This window comes from Rana temporaria, chromosome 8, assembly GCF_905171775.1.
Source record: "Rana temporaria chromosome 8, aRanTem1.1, whole genome shotgun sequence".
Lineage (NCBI taxonomy): Eukaryota > Metazoa > Chordata > Amphibia > Anura > Ranidae > Rana > Rana temporaria.
Window position 1 is genome coordinate 174,361,144 of NC_053496.1, and position 26,357 is coordinate 174,387,500.

The following is a 26,357-nucleotide window of genomic DNA, read 5'->3' on the forward strand; positions in this document are numbered from 1 at the left end:
CCATCATTGGTGTGAGTGGGAGGAATAGTGCCTCTAGGGCTGAATAAGGGCAAGCAAAAGGCCGCATCTGGCCTCTGATACACATTTTGGATACCACTGTTCTAGAGGTTCCAAAATTGTACATATATTCAGTTTCTCCAAAGGCTGTCACAACCTGTATACAGGCACACAATACTGCTGGGCCCCATTGCTATTACATGGTTTGCATTTCTATCTTCTTAACATTTCATTAACCACTTAAGACCCGGACCATTATGCAGGCTAAGGACCTTGCCCCTTTTTGCGATTCCACACTGCGTCGCTTTAACTGACAATTGTGCTACTTGGCTCCCAAACAAAATTAACGTCCTTTTTTCCCCACAAATAGAGCTTTCTTTTGGTGATATTTGATCACCTCTGCGGTTTTTATTTTTTGCGCTATAAACAAAAATAGAGCGACAATTTTGAAAAAAATTCAATATTTTTTACTTTTTGCTATAATAAATATCCCCCAAAAAATATATATAAAAACATTTTTTTTTCCTCAGTTTAGGCCGATACAAATTCTTCTACTTATTTTTGGTAAAAAAAATATCGCAATAAGCGTTTATTGATTGGTTTGCGCAAAAGTTATAGCGTTTACAAAATAGGGGATAGTTTTATGGCATTTTTATTAATAATTTTTTTTTTTTATTAGTAATGGCGGCGATCAGCGATTTTTTTCGTGACTGCGACATTATGGTGGACAAATTGGACACATTTTTGAGACCATTGTCATTTTCACAGCGAAAAGTGCTATAAAAATGTACTGATTACTGTGAAGAGGGATGTTAATGGGGGACACTGTTGTGAAGAGGGATGCTGATGGGGGACACTGTTGTGAAGAGGGATGCTGATGGGGACACTGATGTGAAGAGGGCTGCTGATGGGGGACACTGATGTGAAGAGGGCTGCTGACGGGGGACACTGATGTGAAGAGGGATGTTAATGGGGGACACTGATGTGAAGAGGGATGCTGATGGGGGACACGGATGTGAAGAGGGATGCTGATGGGGGACACTGATGTGAAGAGGGATGTTAATGGGGGACACTGATGTGAAGAGGGATGCTGATGGGGGACACGGATGTGAAGAGGGATGCTGATGGGGGACACGGATGTGAAGAGGGCTGCTGACGGGGGACACTGATGTGAAGAGGGGTGTTAATGGGGGACACTGATGTGAAGAGGGATGCTGATGGGGGACACGGATATGAAGAGGGATGCTGATGGGGGACACGGATGTGAAGAGGGATGCTGATGGGAGACACTGATGTGAAGAGGAATGCTGATGGGAGGACACTCAAAATTAAAGTGGGCCAGTCCGGATGAAGTCCAGGACTACATTTTTGTCCCAGTCCAGCCCTGCCCCTGATTGTAGATCATTTATTCTCACTGCGAGTGCCCTGATGTTCCAAGGGCTGGCCTTCACCTCTTAAGTACCCCAGAAAAATACATAGGCTGACACTCTCAGACACTTGCTAGAAGTATTAGCTGCCTGGAAGAAATGCCAACCCCTTGGCTTCCAAGATTTTTGAGTCACTGACCTACAGAAATTATGTAGGAAGCAAAGCCAGAAGACCTGTACACCTGCTCCATATCAGAGTTCAGAAACCAGGGGAGCATCATGGCAACTAGTATTTTTGAAAGAAGAGGTCAAGAATGGCATTCTAGAAATTCCTCCCAGGACTGCATCCCTTTAATCCTCATACAAGTTATTGAAACAACAAAAAATAACTAAGAACATATCATTATAAATGAAACCTTTAGTTATAAAAAGCGAAACCTCTAGTTGACGCAAAAGGCAGTTGTCTAAATCAAAGCATTTAAGTGTAAGTAAACTGTACAGCAGCAAAAACCAACGAGAAGCAAGCGTTGGGTTGCGGGAAGGACGACCCATCAGTTGCATTGATATTTGTAGATGAAATCTTCCATCATTCCAAGAGATTTATCGATTCATCCAACCAAGAACCCCTCTGGTCTGTATCTTGGTAGGCTTTGTTAACCAACATTTTTGGTTCTCCAAGGAAGAATATGTCCAGATTTCTTGGCCTTGTCCCACACTCCGCACAAGAAAACGGTTCTTTGCAATGGGAATGTTCTGATAGGGATGAGATTGTCTTCTTACTAAAACATTTTCCATCACTTGGGCTTCTCTTCGTGGAGCTTCATATGGGCATTGAGGCCTTTTTTCTGCATGAAGCGTTTGCCGCACTGGAGGCACAAAAAGGGCTTCTCGCCGGTGTGGATTCTCTGGTGTCTGATAAGTTCTGAATTCTTTATGAAGGATTTCTGGCATTCCGTACATGAGAAGACCTCCTCACCGGTGTGACTTCTCTGGTGTATTAGGAGTTCTTTCCGCGTTTTGAACGAATGTTCGCATTCCGAACACGGAAAGATCACCACGTGCATGTGACACCTCCGGTGTACATTAAGTTCAGACTTGGTTAGGAAAGACTGCCCGCACTCGGTGCACGTGTGCGTCATTTTGCCCGTATGTGTCCGCTGGTGCAGGAGGAAGGTATGCTTCCATGTAAAACCTTTCCCGCACACCGTACACGTGTATGGATTTTTGTCCATGTGCGTTTTCTGGTGGACGATGAGATCATACTTCTGCATAAAACTTTCATTGCACTCCGAACACGAGAAAGGAGTTTCTCCCGTGTGAACTCTAAAGTGCTCAGTCAATTGATATTTCCTTTTGAAACGTTTGCCGCACTCGGTGCACTCGTGAGGTCTCTCGCCCGTGTGGTTCAGCAGATGTCGGGCAAGGTTGGCATTGTCTATGCAAGGCTTCCCACATACGGCGCATGTGAAACTCTTCACTCCGGCGTGAAGCCTTTGATGTCTAAAGAGATTTGAGCTGGATTTAAAGCAAATCCCACATTCCGGGCACGAGAATGGTCGCTCTCCGGTGTGCACTCTGACATGTTTATCGAGAGATGATTTCGCCTTAAAATATTTTTCACAGTGAGGACACGGAAACATCTTTTTCCCTTTATGGGTGAAAGAGTCAGAGGATGGGTTTGGCGATCGATCTGCATGGGAATGCCCAGGGTCTTCCTCTGGGAGATATGCTCCCACATCATTATCATTGTAATCTGGAGATGAAATGATACGCCGTTCAAAGGTAGTCCACTCGTTGTGTCCATCTGTTAGAGAATAATATTCTGTTAATTTGAACAATTTACACGGGTCACAATAAAGAGTATTAAAAATGGGAAGATTCCCCCAAGGGTATTTTTTTTTCAGGAGTATAAATATATAAAAAATTCCTTTATTGAAAAAATTACAATATCATAATACAGTTAAAATGTGAATTCTGGTTATAAGGTACAGTATATATTCCATAATTCAGCAATGCAAACATAGAAATACACAGCATTCCATTATATAATGTTTAACTGTGTGGCAACCCCGACACGTTTCGACCTGTGCATATATGGTCTTCTTCTTGGGGATAATTTGCTCCCTGAAGAATGGAATGGGTAATCTCATAGCCAAAAACTATTGTTTAAAAATCAGTTAGATGGATCCATAAGGTTCTGCGATTGTTCCCACCTCCCCAAAAAGAAGAAATTGTTTGCCACGCCACGCCCCCCCCCCCCCCCAAAAAAAATGAAAAAAACACCAACTGCCACTCGATTCGTCAGCTAGTGCTCGATAGCCAAGCAACATATTCACTAGTCCTTTAAGCTCGAGCCTGGCTAGCTGCATGCCAACAGCCTTGTACAGATGGAAATCGCTACTATTCAGGAGAATTGACAATGAGCAGAACAGAAACACTTTAGAAGAGGTAGACATTTCACCAATACTCACCTATGCTACTCTCTGGAGATATATCATTCTCAGCACAAGGCTCGTACGTATCTTCCTCTTTAATTTCAACTTTACAAATCTGGTCATCATCCTATAAGACACAAACATCAATATATAACTGGACACTTAATGAAGAGCATAAGTATACAAGGACCCTCATCTCTACTGACCAGATCATCTTCCTGTGTGGAATCCTGGGAATACAGAGGACGGGGGCATCTCTCTGGTGGGTTCTCTCTGGATCCATCTGTAGGAAACACACACACTGACTGAATACATTGTTTCTATGTGTTTATCAGATGATGGGGGATCTAGGTGGAGCCTCCGTACTGCTCTCTCCTTTACAATAAAGTCTCCTCTTACCCAGTGATGTGAGGGGCGGCTGATTCTCCATCATGACGTTCTTGTAGAGATCATCTTACCTGATGAGGTGAAGGTCTACATATCCTCACTCATTAATTCATATAACAGAACAGTTTCTGTATTTAGTGTTCATTGCTCACCTGTGCCGGTATCTAGAGAAGGTTCTTCCTGTTTGATTGTCCCCACCATCGAATCCTGATAATCCATCACGCACACCTCCTCTTCTTCCTCTTTAACCTCAATTTTCAAAAACATTTGTTCTTCATGCTAAACCAACAGAATGATACAAATGACATCTTTAAAATGAACGGACCGTAGATTGAGACTACGTAGAAAAGTATAGACCAAGATGAAAAAAAAATTTGGAGTTCTAGCCACCTACCCGATCATGGTCAGAGGTGGTGTCATCTTCCTGTTTGGAACCACGAGGACGGTGATATCTCTTTGATGGATTTCTCTTACTGGATCCACCTGTTTGAAACACACACATTGAATGAACATATAAAGTGGAGGGGGTACAATCATCCCAGTTATAATCCGTACTGATAGTGCATAATAACTTCTCCCAGATTCATGACTAATTGAATATTATTCTTTTACCAGAAACATATGGCTGGGTGACCAAGAACCCGATGGATAGAGCTGAAGATATTTCATGACTTCTCCAAGCCCTTTCTTCACCAAAGCTGCTTGTCGAAGCTGGTAGTGGTATGAAATTCTTCAACATCGAAAAAAAAGTCCATCTGAATGTAAGTAAGTAACCACTAATAGCCATGCCATGGAGCTTCAATGAAGAAGTGCCTTCGAGAAGCTACGAAATGTCTTCAACATTACAGAACAAGCCCAGTTGAATGTGTTTTCCTAACACTAGCCGGGGAGAAGGACCATTAATGAAGAAGTGGCTTGAAGAAGCTACAAAATGTCTTCAACATCATGGAACAAGTCCATCTGAAGGTAAGGAAGTAACCACTACTAGCCATGCCATGGAGCTTCAATGAAGAAGTGCCTTCGAGAAGCTACAAAACATCTTCAACATTCGAGAACACTAGCCGGGGACAAGGAGCATTAATGAAGAAAGGGGGGGGGGGGGGGTTACAATCATCCCAGTTATAATCCGTACTGATAGTGCATAATAACTTCTCCCAGATTCATGACTAATTGAATATCATTCTTTTACCAGAAACTTATGGCTGGGTGACCAAGAACCCGATGGATAGAGCTGAAGATGTTTCATGACTTCTCCAAGCCCTTTCTTCACCAAAGCTGTTTGTCGAAGCTGGTAGTGGTATGAAATGTCTTCAACACCGAAGAACAAGTCCATCTGAATGTAAGTAAGTAACCACTAATAGCCATGCCATGGAGCTTCAATGAAGAATTGCCTTCGAGAAGCTACGAAATGTCTTCAACATTACAGAACAAGCCCAGTTGAATGTGATTTCCTAACACTAGCCGGGGACAAGGAGCATTAATGAAGAAGTGGCTTGGAGAAGCTACGAAATGTCTTCAACATCATGGAACAAGTCCATGATCTGAAGGTAAGTAACCACTACTAGCCATGCCATGGAGCTTCAATGAAGACGTGGCTTCGAGAAGCTACAAAAACATCTTCAACATTCGAGAACAAGCCCAGTTGAATGTGACTACCTAACACTAGCCGTGAAAAGTAGAATTAATGAAGAATTGCCTTGGGGAAGCTACGAAATGTCTTCAACATCATGGAACAAGTCCATCTGAAGGTAAGTAAGTAACCACTAATAGCGCCTTGGAGAAGCTATGAAATGTCTTCAACATTACAGAACAAGCCCAGTTGAATGTGACTTCCTAACACTAGCCGGGGACAAGGAGCATTAACGAAGAAGTGGCTTGGAGAAGCTACGAAATGTCTTCAACATCATGGAACAAGTCCAATTGAACATAACTAACGGCTACTAGCCATGGCAAGGAGCATTCCTTGGGTTTGAAACCAATCGGACGGTTAGCTTGCCCCTTTAGCACTAATTCTACAGATCGGGAGTAGGGCGACAGGCTCCAAGGTAAACATGCCCATCACCAATGTGCTCCCCCATGATAGGCAATGCAACCATTCTTCTACAATTTGATGATAAAGTTCCTAAACCTACTACCTCGTTCTAACCATCAATTTAGACCCGATCAACTTCTCACCTCGTGCTCCTGTTTGAAGCCAAACCAATCAATCAGCAAAGAGAGCTGTGGGTTGCTATGCACTCCATAGGAAGATTGATCAGGCCCCTAACATTAAAGGGGTTGTAAAGGTTAATTATTTATTTTCTAAATAGGTTTCTTTAAGCTAGTGCATTGTTGGTTCACTTACCTTTTCCTTCGATTTCCCTTCTAAATGTTTTTTTCTTTGTCCGAAGTTCTCACTTCCTGTTCCTCCTCAGTAAGCTTTCCCCCCATCATCCGAGCCGTCCTGGCTGGGGGGTTAGTCAGCGTGCTCGCCCCCTCACTTGGGACTACATCCCTGCGGGGAGACGCTGTGTTGGGGGTTAGTCAGCGTGCTCGCCCCCTCCCTTGGGACTACATCCCTGCGGGGAGACGCTGTGTTGGGGGTTAGTCAGCGTGCTCGCCCTCTCCCTTGGGACTACATCCCTGTGGGGAGACGCTGTGTTGGGGGTTAGTCAGCGTGCTCGCCCCCTCCCTTGGGACTACATCCCTGCGGGGAGACGCTGTGTTGGGGGTTAGTCAGTGTGCTCGCCCCCTCCCTTGGGACTACATCCCTGCGGGGAGACGCTGTGTTCACAGCGTCTCCCCGCAGGGATGTAGTCCTAAGGGAGGAGGCGAGCACGCTGACTAACCCCCAGCCAGATCGGCTCAGATGACGGGGGCAAGCTTACTGAGGAGGAACAGGATCTGAGAATTTCAGACAAAGAAAAAAAAACATTTAGAAGGGGGTGGATTCAGGTACGACTTGCGCCCTCTTACGGAGGCGCAGCGTACCGTTTTAACGCTGCGCCTCCGTAAATTACCTGCGCTACACTTCATTCATGAAGCAGTAGCTCCGTAATTTGCGTGGGCACTCCCTAAAACTGCCCGGCGTAAGGGCGCGTAATTTAAATGACCCCGTAGGGGGCGTGGATCATTTAAATTAGGCGCGTTCCCGCGCCGAACGTAGTGCGCATGCTCCGTCTGGAAACTTTCCCGACGTGCATTGCGGCAAATGACGTTGCAAGAACGTCATTTGCTTCAACGTGAACGTAAATGGCGTCCATCGCCATTCACGATTCACTTACGCAAACAACGTAATTTTCAAACATCGCGACGCGGGAACGACGGGTATACTTAGCATTGGCTGCCCCTGCTAATAGCAGGAGCAGCCTTACGCGGAACCCGACGAACGTAAACGACGTAAAATGCGTACGGCGGGCGTGCGTAGGGTTGTGAATCGGCGTGAGTATGCAATTTGCATACTCTACGCTGACCACTACGGGAACGCCACCTAGCGGCCATCGTAAGAATGCAGCCTACGATACAACGGCATAAGAGCCTTATGCCAGTCATATCTTAGGCTGCAGTCGGCGTATCAAGCTTTCTGAATACAGAAAAGTCGTTACGCCGGCGCAACTAAGCAATTGCGCTGCGTAACTATGGTTACGCAGACGCAATTGCTTACTGAATCCACCCCAAGGTATATCGAAGGAAAGGGTAAGTGAACCAACAATGCACTAGCATTTAGAAAATAAAAAACGTACCTTTACAACCCCTTTAAAGCTGAACTCCAGTTATGGACTCCAGCTGGGACCAATGAAAGTATACATATGCCATACCTGAGGGAACCCCCATGTGGTTACTATGCAGCAGGATACCAGCCCGGCATGGGGTCCCGAAGACAGCAGCTCCTACAACAGCGATTCTCCGCTCCCCAAGAAGACCCACAGCTATGGAATATGTCTACCTACCTGGAGCTCGGCTTTACCATCGCTTCAAAAGGTCCGATAAACTATTGGTGGTGCAGAGTGCAAAATTGCAACAAGAAAATTGACCCCCCCCCAAAAAAAAAGTCCTAAACAGTGACCTCAGAAGTAAGTTCATGAAGAGTCTACTGCTTGGCACTCATTCCATGCACCTAAAATATACTCAAATTGCGAGATTTCCTATGTCTGACGCACAGGTTGCATTCCACATGGACACGCACTGCGAGTCGATTGTTTATCGGTTGCAATCTCCATCATCGTAATGTTGCAACATTTATCAGACGATGGGGGATCTAGGTGGACCCTCCGTACTGCTCTCTCCTTTACAATAAAGTCTCCTCTTACCCCGGGACGAGCGGTGCGGCTGATTCTCCATCACGACGTCCTTGTTTCTCTGGGTTGGGGAGGTAGACGAAGGCACCTTGACGATGACGCCACCTCTGGTCTTTCCTGGAAGGAGAACTTTAGAAGGTTGTCCGGAGATGGCTGTAGAGCGGTAGGGATTATCTCCACACACAGCACAGGATGGGGATCCCAGGAACAGGGATTAGGAACCTTTGTCCTCTGCGTGTGCAGCCATTACCCCTCCTGTAAAGACACCCCGCCCACTCCTGCCATGTGACTTCCAGGTTCCTCCTTCCACAGCAGGCACATGACCATGGAACACCAACCCTTCCTGAGTGTGGGCGGTGCCAGTATCCAACATGGCTTCAGGAGGGGGTCAGCTACACAAACCCATGTGACCTGTCATGTGATCGTCCTCCATGTTGTCGTGGCCAAGTTCTTCTTAGAGGTGGAACACACTTCTACATAAAGTTGCTCTTCCGACGTTCCTTTAATGATTTTTTTTTATTTTCTTCGACTTGTTTTGGTGATATATAAATATATATTTTTTGGGACAGCCAATAAAATCTCATTGGTTTGAATCTTACCTGCCCAAGCCCTCCCCCACTATTAACCCTTGAGTGTCCCCCCCATGCATTGTATATTAACCCCTCACTGACTGTGATGAACTCAGAGCGCGGAGAGGGCGTACACAGGGGGGTCATCTAGTAGGCAAGGTTCACACCTTTGCTTTTCATGCGTTTTTCATGCGTTTTCATGTTTAAGGTTCAGGGACCCTTTTCCTGCTAAAAATGCGGCTACCCACCCGGGGGTTGAAGTGCATTTTTGATGCCTTTCAATGCTTCAGTCGTTTTTTTTTTGGTGGGGGGGGGGGGGGGAATACATCAAAAAACACACATACATGCGTTTTTGAAGTGCGTCCATTGAAGTCTGAGGACCTAAAAAATGCAACTTCCTGCATGAAAAATAGTCCCAAAAACGCACAGCAGGAAACGGCATAGATGTGAAGGGGACTGTCACTGTCTCTGAAGACTATCTCTCCTCCTCCCCTCCTGTGTGACTGTGTCTCTGCAGACTATCCCTCCTCTTCATTTCCAAGGTGATTGTGTCTCTGCAGACTATCCCTCCTCCCCTCCTGTGTGATTGTGTCTCTGCAGACTATCTCTCCTCCTCCTCCTATCCTGTGTGACTGTGTCTCCGCAGACTATCCCTCCTTATTTGTGTGACTTTGTCTCTGCAGACTATGAAGGCTATCCCCCCCACCCGTGTGACGGTGTCTCTGCAGACTATCCCTCCTCCTCATCTCCGGTGTGATTGTGTCTCTGCAGACTATCACTCCTCATCTCTGGTGTAATTGTGTCTCTGCAGACTATCACTCCTCATCTCCAGTGTGATTGTGTCTCTGCAGACTATTCCTCCTCCTCCCCCTCCTGTGTAACTGTGTCTCTGCAGACTATCCCCCTCCCCATCTCTGGTGTGATTGTGTCTCTGCAGACTATCACTCCTCTCCTGTGTGTCTGTCTCTACAGACTATACCGCCTCCTCTACCGCTGTGACTGTGTCTCTGCAGACTTTTCCTCCTCCACCTGTGTGTCTGTCTCTGCAGACTATCCCTCCTCCTCATCTCCGGTGTGATTGTGTCTCTGCAGACTATCACTCCTCATCTCCTGTGTGGTGTGATTGTGTCTCTGCAGACTATCACTCCTCTCCTGTGTGTCTGTCTCTGTAGACTATCCCTCCTCCTCTCCTGTTTGAATGTATCCCTGCAGACTATCCCTCCTACCCTTCTATGTGACTGTGTCTCTGCAGGCTATCCCTCCTTTTCTTCTGTGCAACTGTGTCTGTGCAGACTATCCCCCCTCCTGTCCCGTGTGACGGTGTCTCTGCATACTATCCCCCCCCCTCCTGTGTAACTGTGTCTCTGCAGACTATCCCTCCTCCTCTCCTATGTGATTGTGTCTCTGCAGACTATCCCTCCTCCTCCTGTGTGTCTGTCTCTGTAGACTATCCCTCCTCCCCTCATCTGTGACTGTGTCTCTGAAGACTATGCCTCCTCCTCCTCTCTTGTGTGACTGTGTTTGTGCAGACTATTCCTCCTCCTCTACTGGTGTGACTGTGTCTCTGAAGAATATCCCTCCTCCTCCTCCTGTGTGACTGTGTCTCTGCAGACTATCCCTCCTCTTCTGTTACTGTGTCGCTGCAGACTATCACTTCTCTCCTGTGTATCTGCAGACTATCCCTCCTCCTCTACTGGTGTGGCTGTGTCTCTGCAGACTATCTCTGCCATTCATTGTGTCCTATCCATGATGCTGATATCTTTGGACACGTGTCCCCTCCTATGCTCCTCACACAGTGATCTTAGCCTTACTTATTAAATGTTAGAGTATGAATCAGGCCTGTGGTGGGCCGTACCTGTGTTTTGGATCGGACCGAACCGTCCGGACTTTAGATCTGCCCCCGGCCTGATTTAGTATGGAGGGTGCAGACTTCCGCTGACACACACACTGGGGTAGATTCAGGTACAATTGCGCTTTTTTTGCAGAGGCGCAGGGCAATGTTTTTGCCCTGCGCCCCCGCAAATTTACTGCGCTGCCCTTGATTCACGGAGCAGTAGCTCCGTAAATTGCGTGGGCGCGCCGGCAAAATGCCCGGCGTAAGCGCGCGCAATTTAAATGATCCCGTAGGGGGCGGGAATCATTTAAATTAGGCGCGTCCCCGCGCCGATCGTAGAGCGCATGCTCCGTCGGGAAACTTTCCCGACGTACATTGCGGCAAATGACGTCGCAAGGACGTCATTTGCTTCAAAGTGAACGTAAATGGCGTCCAGCGCCATTCACGATTCACTTACGCAAACGACGTAAAATTAAAATTTCGCGATGCGGGAACGACGGGTATACGTAGCATGGGCTGCCCCTGCTAATAGCAGGGGCAGCCTTGCGCGAAAACCGCCGTATGTAAACGACGTAAATTACGTACGCAGGGCTCGCGCAACGTTGTGAATCGGCATAAGTATGCAATTTGCATACTATACACTGAGCACAACGGGAACGCCACCTAGCGTCCACCGCAAGAATGCAGCCTAAGATATGCGGGCATAAGAGCCTTATGCCGCGCAGATCTTAGGCTGCAGTCGGCGTAACAAGGTTCCTGAATCAGGAGCATTCGTTACGCCGGGGCAAGTAAGCAATTGCGCTCCGTAACCTATGGTTACACAGGCGCAATTGCTTCTTGAATCCAGGCCACTTAGTTCAGTGTAAAGTTACTTCTCTTTATTGTTTCCTCTTTCTGCGGCTTCTCTAATAGCAGCGGGAGACGTGTCTTTTTGACAGGGCAAAGTATATGCAAAACATAATATTGTGACGATCTGTAAACTTCTAACCATATAGAGGGTTAGCGATCGATCATGGCTATATAGGGGGTTAGTGATCGATCATAGCTATAAAGGGGGTTAGTGATCGATCATAGCTATATAGGGGGTTAGTGATCGATCATAGCTATATAGGGGGTTAGCGATCGATCATAGCTATATAGGGGGTTAGTGATCGATCATAGCTATATAGGGGGTTAGCGATCGATCATAGCTATATAGGGGGTTAGCGATCGATCATAGCTATATAGGGGGTTAGTGATCGATCAAAGCTATATAGGGGGTTAGTGATCGATCATAGCTATATAGGGGGTTAGTGATCGATCATAGCTATATAGGAGGTTAGTGATCGATCATAGCTATATAGGGGTTTAGTGATCGATCATAGCTATATAGGGGGGTTAGCGATCGATCATAGCTATATAGAGGGCAACTTCCTTCCATATTGATGTTGTGTCTTGGGTGAAGTCTCGGAAAGGAGGCACAATCTTTTTAACTCTTTGCAGTTCAGTTTTACAATAAGGGAGGGGATGAGCTTGCAGTTATCTTTGAGAAGGGTTAAGGCTGATAAGCAGTAGGGCTGCACTGACCATTCATGCACTCGGGCACCGCCCATGGGCCCCATGCCACTAGGGGGCCCCATCAGGGTTGCCAGCCTCAGTAAAACCAGGGACAGTAAAAAATCTTGTGTTTTTAAAAAAAATCCCAAGATTATAGCTGCCCCACCTCTCCAGTAGCTTTTCAGTGTTTGTATATGTGTATTCTGTGTGTATGTGTGTATTCTGTGTGTATGTATACTGTATGTGTGTGTATACTGTGTATGTATACTGTATGTGTGTGTGTGTATATTGTGTGTCTGTGTATGTATACTGTATGTGTGTGTGTATATTGTGTGTCTGTGTATGTATACTGTATGTGTGTGTGTATACTGTGTATGTATATTTTGTGTCTGTGTGTGTATACTGCGTATGTATACTGTATGTGCGTATGTATTGTGTGTCTGTGTATGTATACTGTATGTGTATACAGTGTGTGTGTGTGTATTGTGTGTCTGTGTATGTATACTGTATGTGCGTATGTATTGTGTGTCTGTGTATGTATACTGTATGTGTATACAGTGTGTGTGTGTGTATTGTGTGTCTGTGTATGTATACTGTATGTGTGTGTATACTGTGTGTCTATACTGTGTATGTATATTTTGTTTGTCTGTGTGTGTATACTGTGTGTGTGTGTGTATTGTGTGTCTGTGTATGTATACTGTATGTGCGTATGTATTGTGTGTCTGTGTATGTATACTGTATGTGTATACAGTGTGTGTGTGTGTGTATTGTGTGTCTGTGTATGTATACTGTATGTGTATATTGTGTGTATGTATACTGTATGTGTCTATACTGTGTATGTATACTGCGTGTGTGTGTGTATACTGTGTGGCCCCATAGTCTCGTATTGCAAAATCCAAAAGCAATAGAAGAAGGAAAATCACCGCTCAAGGTGGGTCTGCTATAGGGTCATACACAGGTGTAGGATTCCAAGGGTGCTGGCAGTGCACTAGGCAAGCATTGGCGTAAAATGAAGTATGGATGGCCGCACTCCAAACCAAACAGGTTGTCTTTATTTAAACGAACAGCAAAAACATACCAGATCACAGCAACAGAAACAGGAGGATAACCGACGTTTCGCACCGACTTAGTGCTTATTCATGGCTGAATAAGCACTAAGTCAGTGCGAAACGTCGGTTATCATCCTGTTTCTGTTGCTGTGATCTGGTATGTTTTTGCTGTTCGTTTAAATAAAGACAACCTGTTTGGTTTGGAGTGCGGCCATCCATCCTTCATTTTACGCCAATAGTCTCGTATTGCCCATGGGCCCTATGAGTTGTCAGTCTGCCCCTGATAAGCAGTAGCAATAACATATGTATACACATAGTATGTTTGTGATCTGGCTATGGGTAATATAACGCACCTCATCCCAAATTAATATAGAAAACAAAGGAAAAAGAAAACGGGACTATAACGGTGCTAATAAATTGGTGTCAAACACAATAGAAGACTCAATAACCATTTGGTAAAAATATACACAGTAAATTTTATTAACAATTTATACAAAATTGATAAAAATATGAGCAGTATCACTGAAGATTCACAATAGGGTAATCCCAGAGTGGTGGTTGCAGCAATATTCAGCTGAGAAGATCATACGTGGTCCCAACATGTTTCGCCCATTAGGGCTTCATCAGGGGAAGTATGTCTCAGACGTCTGTACAGATAACAGCTAGCAAGTGTAAAAAGGCAGAAAATTAACTCTGGTCTTTGTGGAGTTTAAGATGTTGGGCAAGGCAAAATTTCTGCTTGAACCATTTGCCGCACTCTGGACAAGGAAAAGGACGCTCGTCTGTGTGTGTCCTCTCATGTTTGAGGAGTGTACCTCTCCGTGTAAAACCTTTCCCGCACTCTGCACAAGTATACGGCATCACACCAGTGTGGGTGCGCTGGTGTCTGAGGAGTGCTCCTTTCTCTCTATAGCACTTTCCACACTCCGAACATGAAAAAGGAGACTCGCCTGTGTGACTTCTGAGATGTATCGTGACATAACTACGCCGTTTAAAACACTGACCACACTCTGAGCATGAATAAGGCCTCTCGCCGGTGTGAATTCTTTGATGTTGGACAAGACCATCTTTGTCCCTGAAAGACATCTGGCATTCTGAACATAAATGGGGGTACACGCCAGTGTGCAGGTATTGATGTGCAACAAGATGCGCCTTTCTGTTAAAACATTTATCACACTCAGGACAGGGAAACATCTTATCGCCTTTATGTTTGACAGTACTTGACTTGATATTTGACGGCTCCTTAGAACTAGAAATGCCTTTTGAAAGATTCGAAGTGTGACCTTTTGGACTGATATTTAGGGAACCAACATGGGATCTATCAGAGGACCCCTTAGGATTTAAAAGAACCATTGACTTATCCACACGATAACATCTGCTCTGTATGTATGGAGTAACGGGCTTCACTTTTGAAGAATATCGGGCCAAGTCATTATCTCCGGTGCTGGAATCTGGAGATAAAATAGGATGTTCCTCCAAGAAATTTAAGACGCCATGTGAACCTGCTGGGAAAAAATGTTTTAACAATAGGTCACAGTGTGTATAGATTAATGACATTGTTATATTGCAGAATAAAGATAGACCTTTCATATGGTGTACAGTATCTCCTCCTCATTTGTTGGGAACATGACGTTATATGGAGGAATAGAGATGAACCTTTCATATGGCCTTCTCCATGTCTGTCTGTCCACCTGCAAGTTGATTAATGTGGCCAGTCTCTGGGTGTAGACCAAACCTAATTTAAGCCAGCCAAGCCTGCAATCTCAGTATCTCCTCCTCATTTGTTAGTAACATGACGTTATATTGGAGGAATGGAGATGGACCTTTCATATGGTGTACAGTATCTCCTCCTCATTTGTTGGAAACATGACGTTATATTGAGGAATGGAGATGGACCTTTCACTTGGCCTTCTCCATGTTTGTCTGTCCACCTGCAAGGTGATTAATGTGGCCAGTCTCTGAATGGAGCCCAAACCTGATTTAAGCCAGCCAAGCCTGCAATCTCAGTATCTCCTCCTCATTTGTTGGGAATATAACATTATATTGAGGAATGGAAATGGACCGTTCATATGGAGTAAAGTGCCTCCACCTCATCTGAAACAATTAAATTACTCAAAAGTTCCAACCAAATGCAGCATATACCATGAAGTGTACAAAAGTATAAAATTACTAAAAGTTTCAGCTGTTGCTTGAATAAAGTATTGTATAATTTTAACTTTTCAATTAAAATTGGTATCTCTGCTTAGCCATATACAATCCAGTCTCCTCTTACCCGGTAATGTGAGGGGCGGCTGATTCTCCATCATGACGTCCTTGTAGAGATCCTTGTGTCCTTCTAAATACTCCCACTCCTCCATGGAGAAATAGACAGTGACATCCTGACACCTTATAGGAACCTGACACACACAATGATACAGTCACCATCCAGACATATCCCTTGTCTGTTACTGGATAATGTCCCAGAATTCCCGGCACCGCTCACCTCTCCTGTCAGCAGTTCCATCATCTTCTGGGTGACTTCTAGAATCTTCTGCTTGTCAATTCTCGTTGTTAGAAGTAATTGAAGTGCAGGAACTGTGATGGTCATGGAGTCAACAGACTTTACAGAAGGGCTCTATATTTAAAACAAAAGAACAGTGATGTAATGTGACCTCCCAGAATCCTCCTCACCTCTCCGGTCAGGTCTGCGTTTTCTTAATAGAGATAAGAGTGATGTCATGGGACTTCCCAGAATCCTCCTCACCTCTCCAATTAGCAGGTAGGTGATCTCCAGGGTGAGATTCAGCATTATATCATTGATGTGAATGTTCTTCTTCTCTAGTTTTACATCCTTTAAAATGTTGAGGTCCTCCATCTTGTAGAGATCCTTGTGTCCTTCTAAATACTCCCACTCCTCCATGGAGAAATAGACAGTGACATCCTGACACCTTATAGGAACCTGACACACACAATGATACAGTCACCATCCAGACACATCCCTTGTCTGTTACTGGATAATGTCCCTGAATTCCCGGCACCGCTCACCTCTCCTGTCAGAAGCTCAATCATCTCGTTGGTGACTTCTAGAATCTTCTCCATGTTGATTCTCTTGGATAGCAGTGATTGCAATGGCGGAAGTGTGATGGTCATATGGCCAGTATTCTTTACAGAAGGGCCCTATATTTAAATAAAATAAAAAAATGTAATGTCATGTGACCTCCTAGAATCCTCCTCACCTCTCCAGTCAGGTCTGTGTTTTTTTAATAGAGATAAGAGTGATGTCATGGGACTTCCCAGAATCCTCCTCACCTCTCCGGTCAGCAGGTAGATGATCTCCAAGGTGAGGTTTAATATCCTCTCAGTCATGTGACTCTTGTCCATCCTTAGTGCTGCGGTAACGTATTTCAGTTTTGTGCTTCCCTCATATCTTCAGCAATCTGAAAATCGGTAATAATTACATAAGACATTAATGATGAAGGTCCAGTGTATAACTTGTACATTCAATTTGGCAATTTTCTTCATTGTAGGGGGGCCTGCCATAGACTCACCCTGACATTATCCGAGTCAGTTTTACAGCTAGTGATCCAGAACAGTGTTAGGCCACCACGCATAGAGAACAGTGTATGATGATCACCAGCTCCGGAATGGAGAACGGTGTATGATCATCACCAGCCCTGGAATGGAGAACGGTGTATGATCGTCACCAGCTCTGGAATGGAGAACGGTGTATGATCGTCACCAGCTCTGGAATGGAGAACGGTGTATGATCGTCACCAGCTCTGGAATGGAGAACAATGTATGATCGTCACCAGCTCTGGAATGGAGAACGGTGTATGATCGTCACCAGCTCTGGAATGGAGAATGGTGTATGATCGTCACCAGCTCTGGAATGGAGAACGGTGTATGATCGTCACCAGCTCTGGAATGGAGAACGGTGTATGATCGTCACCAGCTCTGGAATGGAGAACGGTGTATGATCGTCACCAGCTCTGGAATGGAGAACGGTGTATGATCGTCACCGGCTCTGGAATGGAGAACGGTGTATGATCGTCACCGGCTCTGGAATGGAGAACGGTGTATGATCATCACCAGCTCTGGAAGGAGAACAGTGTATGATCATCACCAGCTCTGGTATGGAGAACGGTGTATGATCGTCACCAGCTCTGGAATGGAGAACGGTGTATGATCGTCACCAGCTCTGGAATGGAGAACAGTGTATGATCGTCACCAGCTCTGGAATGGAGAACCGTGTATGATCGTCACCAGCTCTGGAATGGAGAACGGTGTATGATCGTCACCAGCTCTGGAATGGAGAACGGTGTATGATCATCACCGGCTCTGGAATGGAGAACGGTGTATGATCGTCACCGGCTCTGGAATGGAGAACGGTGTATGATCGTCACCAGCTCTGGAATGGAGAACGGTGTATGATCGTCACCGGCTCTGGAATGGAGAACGGTGTATGATCATCACCGGCTCTGGAATGGAGAACGGTGTATGATCATCACCAGCTCTGGAAGGAGAACAGTGTATGATCATCACCAGCTCTGGAATGGAGAACCGTGTATGATCGTCACCAGCTCTGGAATGGAGAACGGTGTATGATCGTCACCAGCTCTGGAATGGAGAACAGTGTATGATCGTCACCAGCTCTGGAATGGAGAACCGTGTATGATCGTCACCAGCTCTGGAATGGAGAACGGTGTATGATCGTCACCAGCTCTGGAATGGAGAACGGTGTATGATCGTCACCAGCTCTGGAATGGAGAACGGTGTATGATCATCACCGGCTCTGGAATGGAGAACGGTGTATGATCGTCACCAGCTCTGGAATGGAGAACGGTGTATGATCGTCACCAGCTCTGGAATGGAGAACGGTGTATGATCGTCACCGGCTCTGGAATGGAGAACGGTGTATGATCATCACCGGCTCTGGAATGGAGAACGGTGTATGATCGTCACCAGCTCTGGAATGGAGAACGGTGTATGATCATCACCGGCTCTGGAATGGAGAACGGTGTATGATCGTCACCAGCTCTGGAATGGAGAACGGTGTATGATCGTCACCAGCTCTGGAATGGAGAACGGTGTATGATCGTCACCGGCTCTGGAATGGAGAACGGTGTATGATCATCACCGGCTCTGGAATGGAGAACGGTGTATGATCATCACCAGCTCTGGAAGGAGAACAGTGTATGATCATCACCAGCTCTGGAATGGAGAACGGTGTATGATCGTCACCAGCTCTGGAATGGAGAACAGTGTATGATCGTCACCAGCTCTGGAATGGAGAACCGTGTATGATCGTCACCAGCTCTGGAATGGAGAACGGTGTATGATCGTCACCAGCTCCGGAATGGAGAACGGCGTATGATCGTCACCAGCTCCGGAATGGAGAACGGCGTATGATCGTCACCAGCTCTGGAATGGAGAACGTTGTATGATCGTCACCAATGGGGAACAGTGTGTGACCACCACCCATCGAAAGCAGAGTAAGGTCCGCAGTGAGAGAAAATAAAATGAAAGATAGTGCAGGGCTGGCATGACAGTGTGAGAAGGGGAAGCAACTATGGGGTTAAAAGGGTTGTAAAGGTTCATTTTTTATTTTCTAAATAGGTTCCTTTAAGCTAGTGCATTGTTGGTTCACTGACCTTTTCCTTCGATTTCCCTTCTAAATGTTTTTTTTCTTTGTCTAAATTGTTCTCACTTCCTGTTTCTCCTCATTATGCTTGACACCGTGGGCCAGATTCACAAACGGGATACGACGTCGTATCCCTGTTTCTATCTATGCGACTGATTCATAGAATCAGTTACGCATAGATATCCCTAAGATCCGACAGGTGTAATAGTTTTACACTGTCGGATCTTAGGATGCAGTTCCGCGGCCGCCGCTGGGGGGAGTTTGCGTCGTAAACCAGCGTCGGGTATGCAAATTAGGAGTTGCGGCCGATCCACGACAGTTTTTCGCGTTCGCTACGTCGCCGCTAGTCTAGTTTCCCGTCACTAAGTTACACTTTTTTTTTGGTGCCTTAACTTTAGTCATTGCTGTCTAAAGTATGGCCGTCGTTCCCGCGTCGAAATTTAAAAATCAACGTCGTTTGCGTAAGCCGTCCGGGAATACGGAAGTACGCTACGCGCGTCGCCGTTCAAAAAAATTACGTGACGGCGTAAAAAAACACGGCGGGAGTTAGGAAACGGAGCATGCGCAGTAGGTCCGGCATGGGAGAGCGCCTAATTTAAATGGCACACGCCCATTTGAATTGGCCCGCCTTGCGCCGCAAGTGCTTGGTGAATCAGGCACTTGCGATGAAAAATTGCGGCGGTGTAACTTATCTAGGATAAGTTACGCCGCCGTGATTCTTCGTGAATCTGGCCCCATAATCCTAACCGTGAATAGTCAGCCAGAACAGCTTACTGAGGAGGAACAGGAAGTGAGAAATTTAGACAAAAAAACAAAGAAAATAAACATTTAGAAGGGAAATGGAAGGAAAAGGTTAGTGAACCAACAATGCACTAGCTTAAAGGAACCTATTTAGAAAATAAAAAACAAACCTTTACAACCCCTTTAACCACTTCAGACCCGTAGGACGTCCTCGGCTTTGTGCGGCGATATCTGAATGATGGGGGCAGCTACAGGCATCATTCAGATATCGCCGTCTTCAGCCGCCGATTCTGTGCACCAGAAGAACGATCAAAGCGGCGGTTCCGCCGCTCGATCGTTCTTCTAGGCAGCGGGAGGGAACGTCCCCCCCCTCCACGCCGCCATCTGGTACTTCTCCGGGCTCTCCCGTGCCATCGGGGGCCCGGAGAACGAATCAGCCGGCGCTCGTTGGTGAAGCATAGAGATGACTGGTGACCAGACGGTCACAGTCATCTCTATGACCGTCGGAGGACCGGGCTCGTTGTTATGACGTCACACCCGGTACCCGGAAGTAAACAAAGCCGCTATCGGGGCTGTCGGCATGTAATCTACAGCTACTTCCCTCCAGAACAGCGCATTACCACCACCCTTGGAGAACAACGTACCACCACCACCCTTGGAGAACAGCGTACCACCACCACCCTTGGAGAACAGCGTACCACCACCACCCTTGGAGAACAGCGTACGACCACCACCCTTGGAGAACAGCGTACGACCACCACCCTTGGAGAACAGCGTACGACCACCACCCTTGGAGAACAGCGTACGACCACCACCCTTGGAGAACAGCGTACGACCACCACCCTTAGAGAACAGCGTACGACCACCACCTTTGGAGAACAGCGTACGACCACCACCCTTGGAGAACAGTGGAGGGCAAAAAAGAGAACATGAGAGCCAAGGTTCACATAGATGGCCTTAGCCCCCCTTCCCTCCAGCTACTGTGGAACATTTATAGGTTGGCTGTGTCGTTACAGCATGTTCCCAAGAAGCTCTATTCAGAGGATTATTTACTAAAGGCAAATCCACTGCAAGTGCACTTGGAAGTGCAGTCGCTGTAGATCTGAGGGGGTGACATGCACGAACATAAAAAATGCATCTTAGCTTGCACTTGATAGGATTATAAAATCAGCAGAGCTTCCCCTTAGATCTACAGCAACTGCACTTTCAAGCACACTTGCAGTGCAGAGTGGATTTGCCTTTAGTAATTCAACCCCAGTGAGATTATGGAGACCACAAAGCTCTAGAAGCCGCAGGCGCAGGGCCCTCCAGCTCCTCTCAGTTTCATGTATTCAGCCGTATTCATATACCCAGCTGTATTCAGGCTTCACCCAGCCCAGTCCATGAGGAGTACAGGAAAAGGACAGGAAATAATGGCGTTCCTCCCGAATCTGCCGCCCTGACCTCAGCCCAACTTTAAAGTTTGTGCCCCCTTTAAAGAGGACCAGTCAGCACTGAAGTATGGACTTTACCATTCCTGATTTGTTTTCTCTGGCACTGGCTCCAGGGCGGTCACCTTTGTCCTTCAGTCACTAGATGTTGATCGGGGTGTCTGGTGGGGGAGAGGTCAGAAGATGGACATGGAGTGGTATGGAGGATCTTCAAACACAACCAGAGCTGATGCATGGAGGTAAAATATTAATGACCAGTGGAGTCCAATCTTCTCAAACTTTACCGACACGGGATACGAAGTTCGAGCAGTGCCAGAAAACAACTTTCCACCTGATCCCGAGAGTCACGTGATCACCTCCAGCCATAAGGGGGAGGCCATTTTCTTGTAGCCAATCTGTGCTAACAGCCAATGGACACATTACATTATCCCTCCCTCTCCCATCCAGATTAACCCTTTACTGTTGTCTTCCCATCCATTGTACATTAACCCTTTACTGTTCTCTTCCCATCCACCTTAGATTAACCCTTTACTGTTCTCTTCCCATCCTCCGTACATTAACCCTTTACTTCCCTCTCCCATCCATCAACCCTTTACATCCCTCTCCCATCCATCATACATTAACCCTTTACTGCTCTCTTCCCAGCCACTGCACATTAACCCTATACTTCCCTCTCCCATCCATCATACATTAACCCCTTACTGTCCTCCTCCTATCCATTGTACATTAACCCCTTACTGTCCTCCTATCCATTGTACATTAACCCTTCACTTTCCTGCCCCTATCCACTGTACATTAACCCTTTACTGTCCTCCTCCCATCCACCGTACATTAACCCTTTACTGTCCTCCTCCCATCCACCGTACATTAACCCTTTACTTCCCTCTCCCATCCATCATACTTTAACCCTTTACTTCCCTCTCCCATCCTCCATACATTAACCCTTTACTTCCCTCTCCCATGCTCCGTACATTAACCCTTTACTTCCCTCTCCCATTCACTGTACATTAACCCTTTGCTGCCCTTCTCTAATCCACTGTACATTAACCCTTTCCTTCCCTCTCCCATCCTCCGTACATTAACCCATTACTGTCCTATCCATTGTACATTAACCCTTTAATTCCCTCTCCCATCCATCATACATTAACCCCTTACTTCCCTCTGTCATCCTCCATACATTAACCCTTTACTTTCCTTTTCCCTTCCATCGTACATTAACCCTTTACTTTCCTCTCTCTTCCTATGTACATTAACCCTTTACTGCCCTTCCCCAATCCACCTAACCCTTTAATTACCTCTACAATCCACTGTACATTAATCCTTTAATTCCCTCTCCCATCCATCATACATTAACCCTTTACCGCCCTTCCCCCATCCACTGTACATTAACTCGTTACTGTCCCATCACATCACCTGATGAATTGGTTCTGCTCGGCCTTGAAAGGTTGCACTATGTCTTCTGTGATGTGATCATTCTTCAATAAACATTTGGATGCGATTGGTGATCCATGGTGTGCTGGCGAACATTTAGACCCCTTTCACAATGGGGCGCTTTTCAGGCGTTTTTAACCGCTAAAAACAGCGCCTGTAAAGCACCTGAAAAGCGCCTCTCAAGCCACCCCAGTGTGAGAGCCCAAGTGCTTTTACACGGGGGCAGTGCGCTTGCGGGACAAAGAGTCCTGCAAACAGCATCTTTGGGGCGATGGAATGAATGGGCAGTGCTGTCGAAGTACCTGCAAAGCGCTTCGGCAACGCAGGCGCTATTTACCCTTTCTTTGGCCGCTAGTAGGGGTTAAAAGCACCATGCTAGTGGCCGAAAAGCACCGATATTACAGCGCTAATGCCGGCACCGCCTCAGTGTGAAAGGGTTCTTTGGCTACTTTCACACTGGGGCAGCTGGTCTAGTTTTAGCGGCGCTTTACCGCTGTTTAAGCAGCGCTTTTTGGCCGCTTGCCCATGTTGCGGCACTTCCCAAAGCGCTTTTCAGGCACTTCGGAATCGCTGCCCATTCATTCCAATGTAGGAGCTACACCGCCCCAAAGATGCTGCTTGCAAGACTTTTTTTTCCTGTCCCGCAAGCCCACTGGGGAGGCATTAGGCGCTTTACAGGCGCTGTTTTTAGCGATAAAACGCCCGAAACCCGCGTCGGTGTGAAAGGGGTCTTAACCCTTTACTGTTCCCCTCCTGTCCCCAGTACATTAACTCCTCAATGTCCTTGGTTCCTGCTGTGTCACCCCTGGACTTACCCCTTGTTGCTGTCCCGTATCGTGGTTCGGTGATTCTGTGGAGTCCCCCTGGATGTACCGTACAGCGAGCTCCATATACATCAGTCCATGTACTTCCTCTTTCTGTGCTCTCTCTCTATCTTCCTTGTTTATCATTGTCCTCCCTGCCCCACCCACTTTACATTAACCCTTCACTGTCCCCCTCCCCCACTCACTATCCATTAACCCTTCACTGCCCCCTCCCCCACTCACTATCTATGAACTCTTACCCCCTCCCACTGTAAATTAACCCTTTTACTGCCTCCCCTCCACCCCCACTCACTCTGCATTAACCCTTTACTGTCCCTCCCCCCACTCTGTGTACATTAAAGTAGAAGTAAATACTCTTTTTTTATTTCCTTTATTTGGATAGAATAAGGGAGGGTTATGACCATTTGTCAGATTTTGTATTTATTTTTTGCCATCTCTGTTCCCATTGGGGAGATTTCCCTTCACTTCCTGTCCCATAGCCCAAAACAGGAAGTGAGAGGAGACACCTCCAAAAAGGTGGGGAAATTCCAGTTTATCGCCAGAACTAGTGTCCCCATTGGAAGATTTCCGCTCTACTCCTGTTTTCTGGTGACAACCCAGAATTTGGGGGTTTTTGTTCACTCTCTGCGATAACGGTAAACATGACAAATAGAGGGGATGAATCTCCCTAATGGGGACACAGTACAAATAGAGAGGATAAATCTCCCTAATGGGGACACAGTTATAGACATGTGCACACTGGCACACTGTCACTCAGTGCCGACCCAAGACATTGTGCTGCCTGGTACCAAGAATGAAATGCTGCCCCCCCCCCCCCAAAAAAAAAATTACGCCCACCAAAATGCCCCCACATCCATTATTTTATATCATTATAACTAAAGTGGACCTATCATGGCTCTATACATGTATATAGGAGTATAAAAAGGACCTGTTATGGCTCTATTCATGCAATTAACCCCACAGTGGAGCGGAGAGCGGAACAGGAGGAGCGGTCGGGGGGCAATTAGCCCCACAGTGGAGTGGAGAGTGAAGCTGGCGGAATGGGATGGCGTGCAGGCAGGAAATTTGCTGCCCCCCTGAAAGTGCTGCCTGGTACAATGGTACCATCGGGTCCCATGGTAGGGCCGGCCCTGCTGTCACTGCTCGAACTTCGTATCCAGTTTCGTCTTGTTACGTAGATTCGTAAAGATTCGTAATTTCGTAAGACTCAAGTTTTCCTATTCGGCCCCGTTCGTATTTTCGTAACAGTTTTATTTTCGTTTATACTGAATGATTCGTAATTCTGTCTAATTTATTTTCGTTGATTCGAAATTCGTAATTTTGTTAGATAATAATTTTCGCTTAATGGATGCGTAATTTTGTACTTTCGCAAATACATAGCAACACACGGCTAATCCATATTAAGATAGACTTTCTCTTTAGCCCCGTACACACGGTCGGACTTTTTGCCAACAAACGTCAAAATGAGCGTTTTCCAAAAAATCTGACCGTGTGTACGCTCTATCGGACAAACTTTTTCGGTTTCAAAAGTCCAGCCAACTCCCTTCAGACAAAAATCCACGGAAAAGTTTGTTTGAAGTCCGATCGTGTGTACGAGGCTTTACACTGTACAATGTGACTCGGCACAAAAGAGATTAGCTGATTGGCTAAGATATTAAATAATCACTCACTACCTACACTGCCCAGTGCCCATTCGAAAGAACGATACAAGTACACAAATTTACAGACAAAGAAACGGATTTACAAAACACACAAATGAAAATACGAACAGACAAAGGGGCAGATCCACAAAGATCTGCCCCGGCGCATCGTATCCGAGATACGCTACACCGCCGTACCTTACCTGGCTTTAAATCGAATCCATAAAGAAATTGCACCGTAAGTTACGGCGGCGTAGTGTATCTCAAGCGGCGTAACGGCGCAGAATTCAAATCGGCGATTAGGGGGCGTGTTTCATTTAAATGAAGCGCGTCCCAGCGCCGAATGAACTGCGCATGCGCTGTCCCTAAATTTCCCGCCGTGCATTGCGCTAAATGATGTCGCAAGGACGTCATATTTTTTAACATAGACATGAATTTTATCCATCCCGATTCACGGACGACTTGCGCAAAAAAAGAAAAAAAATTAAAATAAAATGCGACGGCCGCGCGTACGTTCGTGGATCGTCTGAAATAGCTAATTTGCATACTGGACACGGAAAACGACGAGAACTCCACCCAGCGGACGCCAAAGTATTGCATCTAAGATCCGAAGGCGTACGAAGCCATACGCCTGTCGGATCTAACCCAGATGCAGTCGTATCTTGGTTGGAGGATTCAAACCAAAGTTACGACGCGAAAAATTTTAAAGTACGCCGGCGTATCAGTAGATACGCCTGCGTACTCGCTCTGTGGATCTGCCCCAAAGGATTTAAAATACGGAATGCAAATTGTTTGTTATAGATGTCATTTTAGTTCTTTTGCTTTTTCGGTGTTTCGTATTTTAGTAAGATTGTCCAATCATACGTTCGTATTTTCGCTTGTTCGTTATTTTGCTTATTCGTAATGTTCGTATTTTGGTTCTTTCAGCTTTTCGGATGTTCGAATTGATACGAATGTACGAATACTAACAAATTCGTACGAAAATCCATTCGTTACGAACGGGAACGCACATGTCTACACAGTAATAGAAACCTAGCAGCTGCCTCTAGGGCCAGGCTTTTGGCTGGGACCAGAGGAATTTTTGTTTCCTGGCCAGAGGGCCGGCCATCATACTGCACGATGGTCACTCTCCACTCACTCTCCCATCTTCCTTCTCCCCCACTTTCTTTTTTATTTTACCCCCGTGTTTGTCACTTTGGGCCAAATCCTCGAAAGGGATA

The 26,357-nt window shown here is 46.2% G+C and overlaps 2 protein-coding genes across 3 annotated transcripts; both read right to left on the reverse strand.

Annotated features, from left to right (window-relative positions):
* Positions 1 to 1,687: 1,687 nt before the first annotated feature.
* LOC120909456 (oocyte zinc finger protein XlCOF2-like) lies at positions 1,688 to 4,040 on the reverse strand. Its single transcript, XM_040321231.1, has 3 exons — positions 4,006 to 4,040; positions 3,836 to 3,926; positions 1,688 to 3,168 (listed from the first exon to the last, which is right to left on the reverse strand). The coding sequence occupies exon 3, from the start codon at positions 3,002 to 3,004 to the stop codon at positions 2,159 to 2,161; it is 846 nt and encodes a 281-aa protein (XP_040177165.1). The 5' UTR covers positions 3,005 to 3,168; positions 3,836 to 3,926; positions 4,006 to 4,040; the 3' UTR covers positions 1,688 to 2,158.
* A 9,867-nt stretch (positions 4,041 to 13,907) lies between these two features.
* Positions 13,908 to 15,761, reverse strand: LOC120910735 (oocyte zinc finger protein XlCOF19-like). Of its 2 annotated transcripts, none has more exons than XM_040322472.1 (2): positions 15,724 to 15,761; positions 13,908 to 14,956 (listed from the first exon to the last, which is right to left on the reverse strand). In XM_040322472.1, exons 1-2 carry the CDS (start codon positions 15,755 to 15,757, stop codon positions 14,139 to 14,141), a joined length of 852 nt encoding a protein of 283 aa, XP_040178406.1. In that variant the 5' UTR covers positions 15,758 to 15,761; the 3' UTR covers positions 13,908 to 14,138. The 2 variants fall into 2 exon arrangements, with proteins under 2 accessions (XP_040178406.1, XP_040178407.1); XM_040322473.1 differs by having other exon boundaries at positions 13,908 to 14,953; positions 15,724 to 15,760.
* Between the last annotated feature and the right edge of the window lie 10,596 nt (positions 15,762 to 26,357).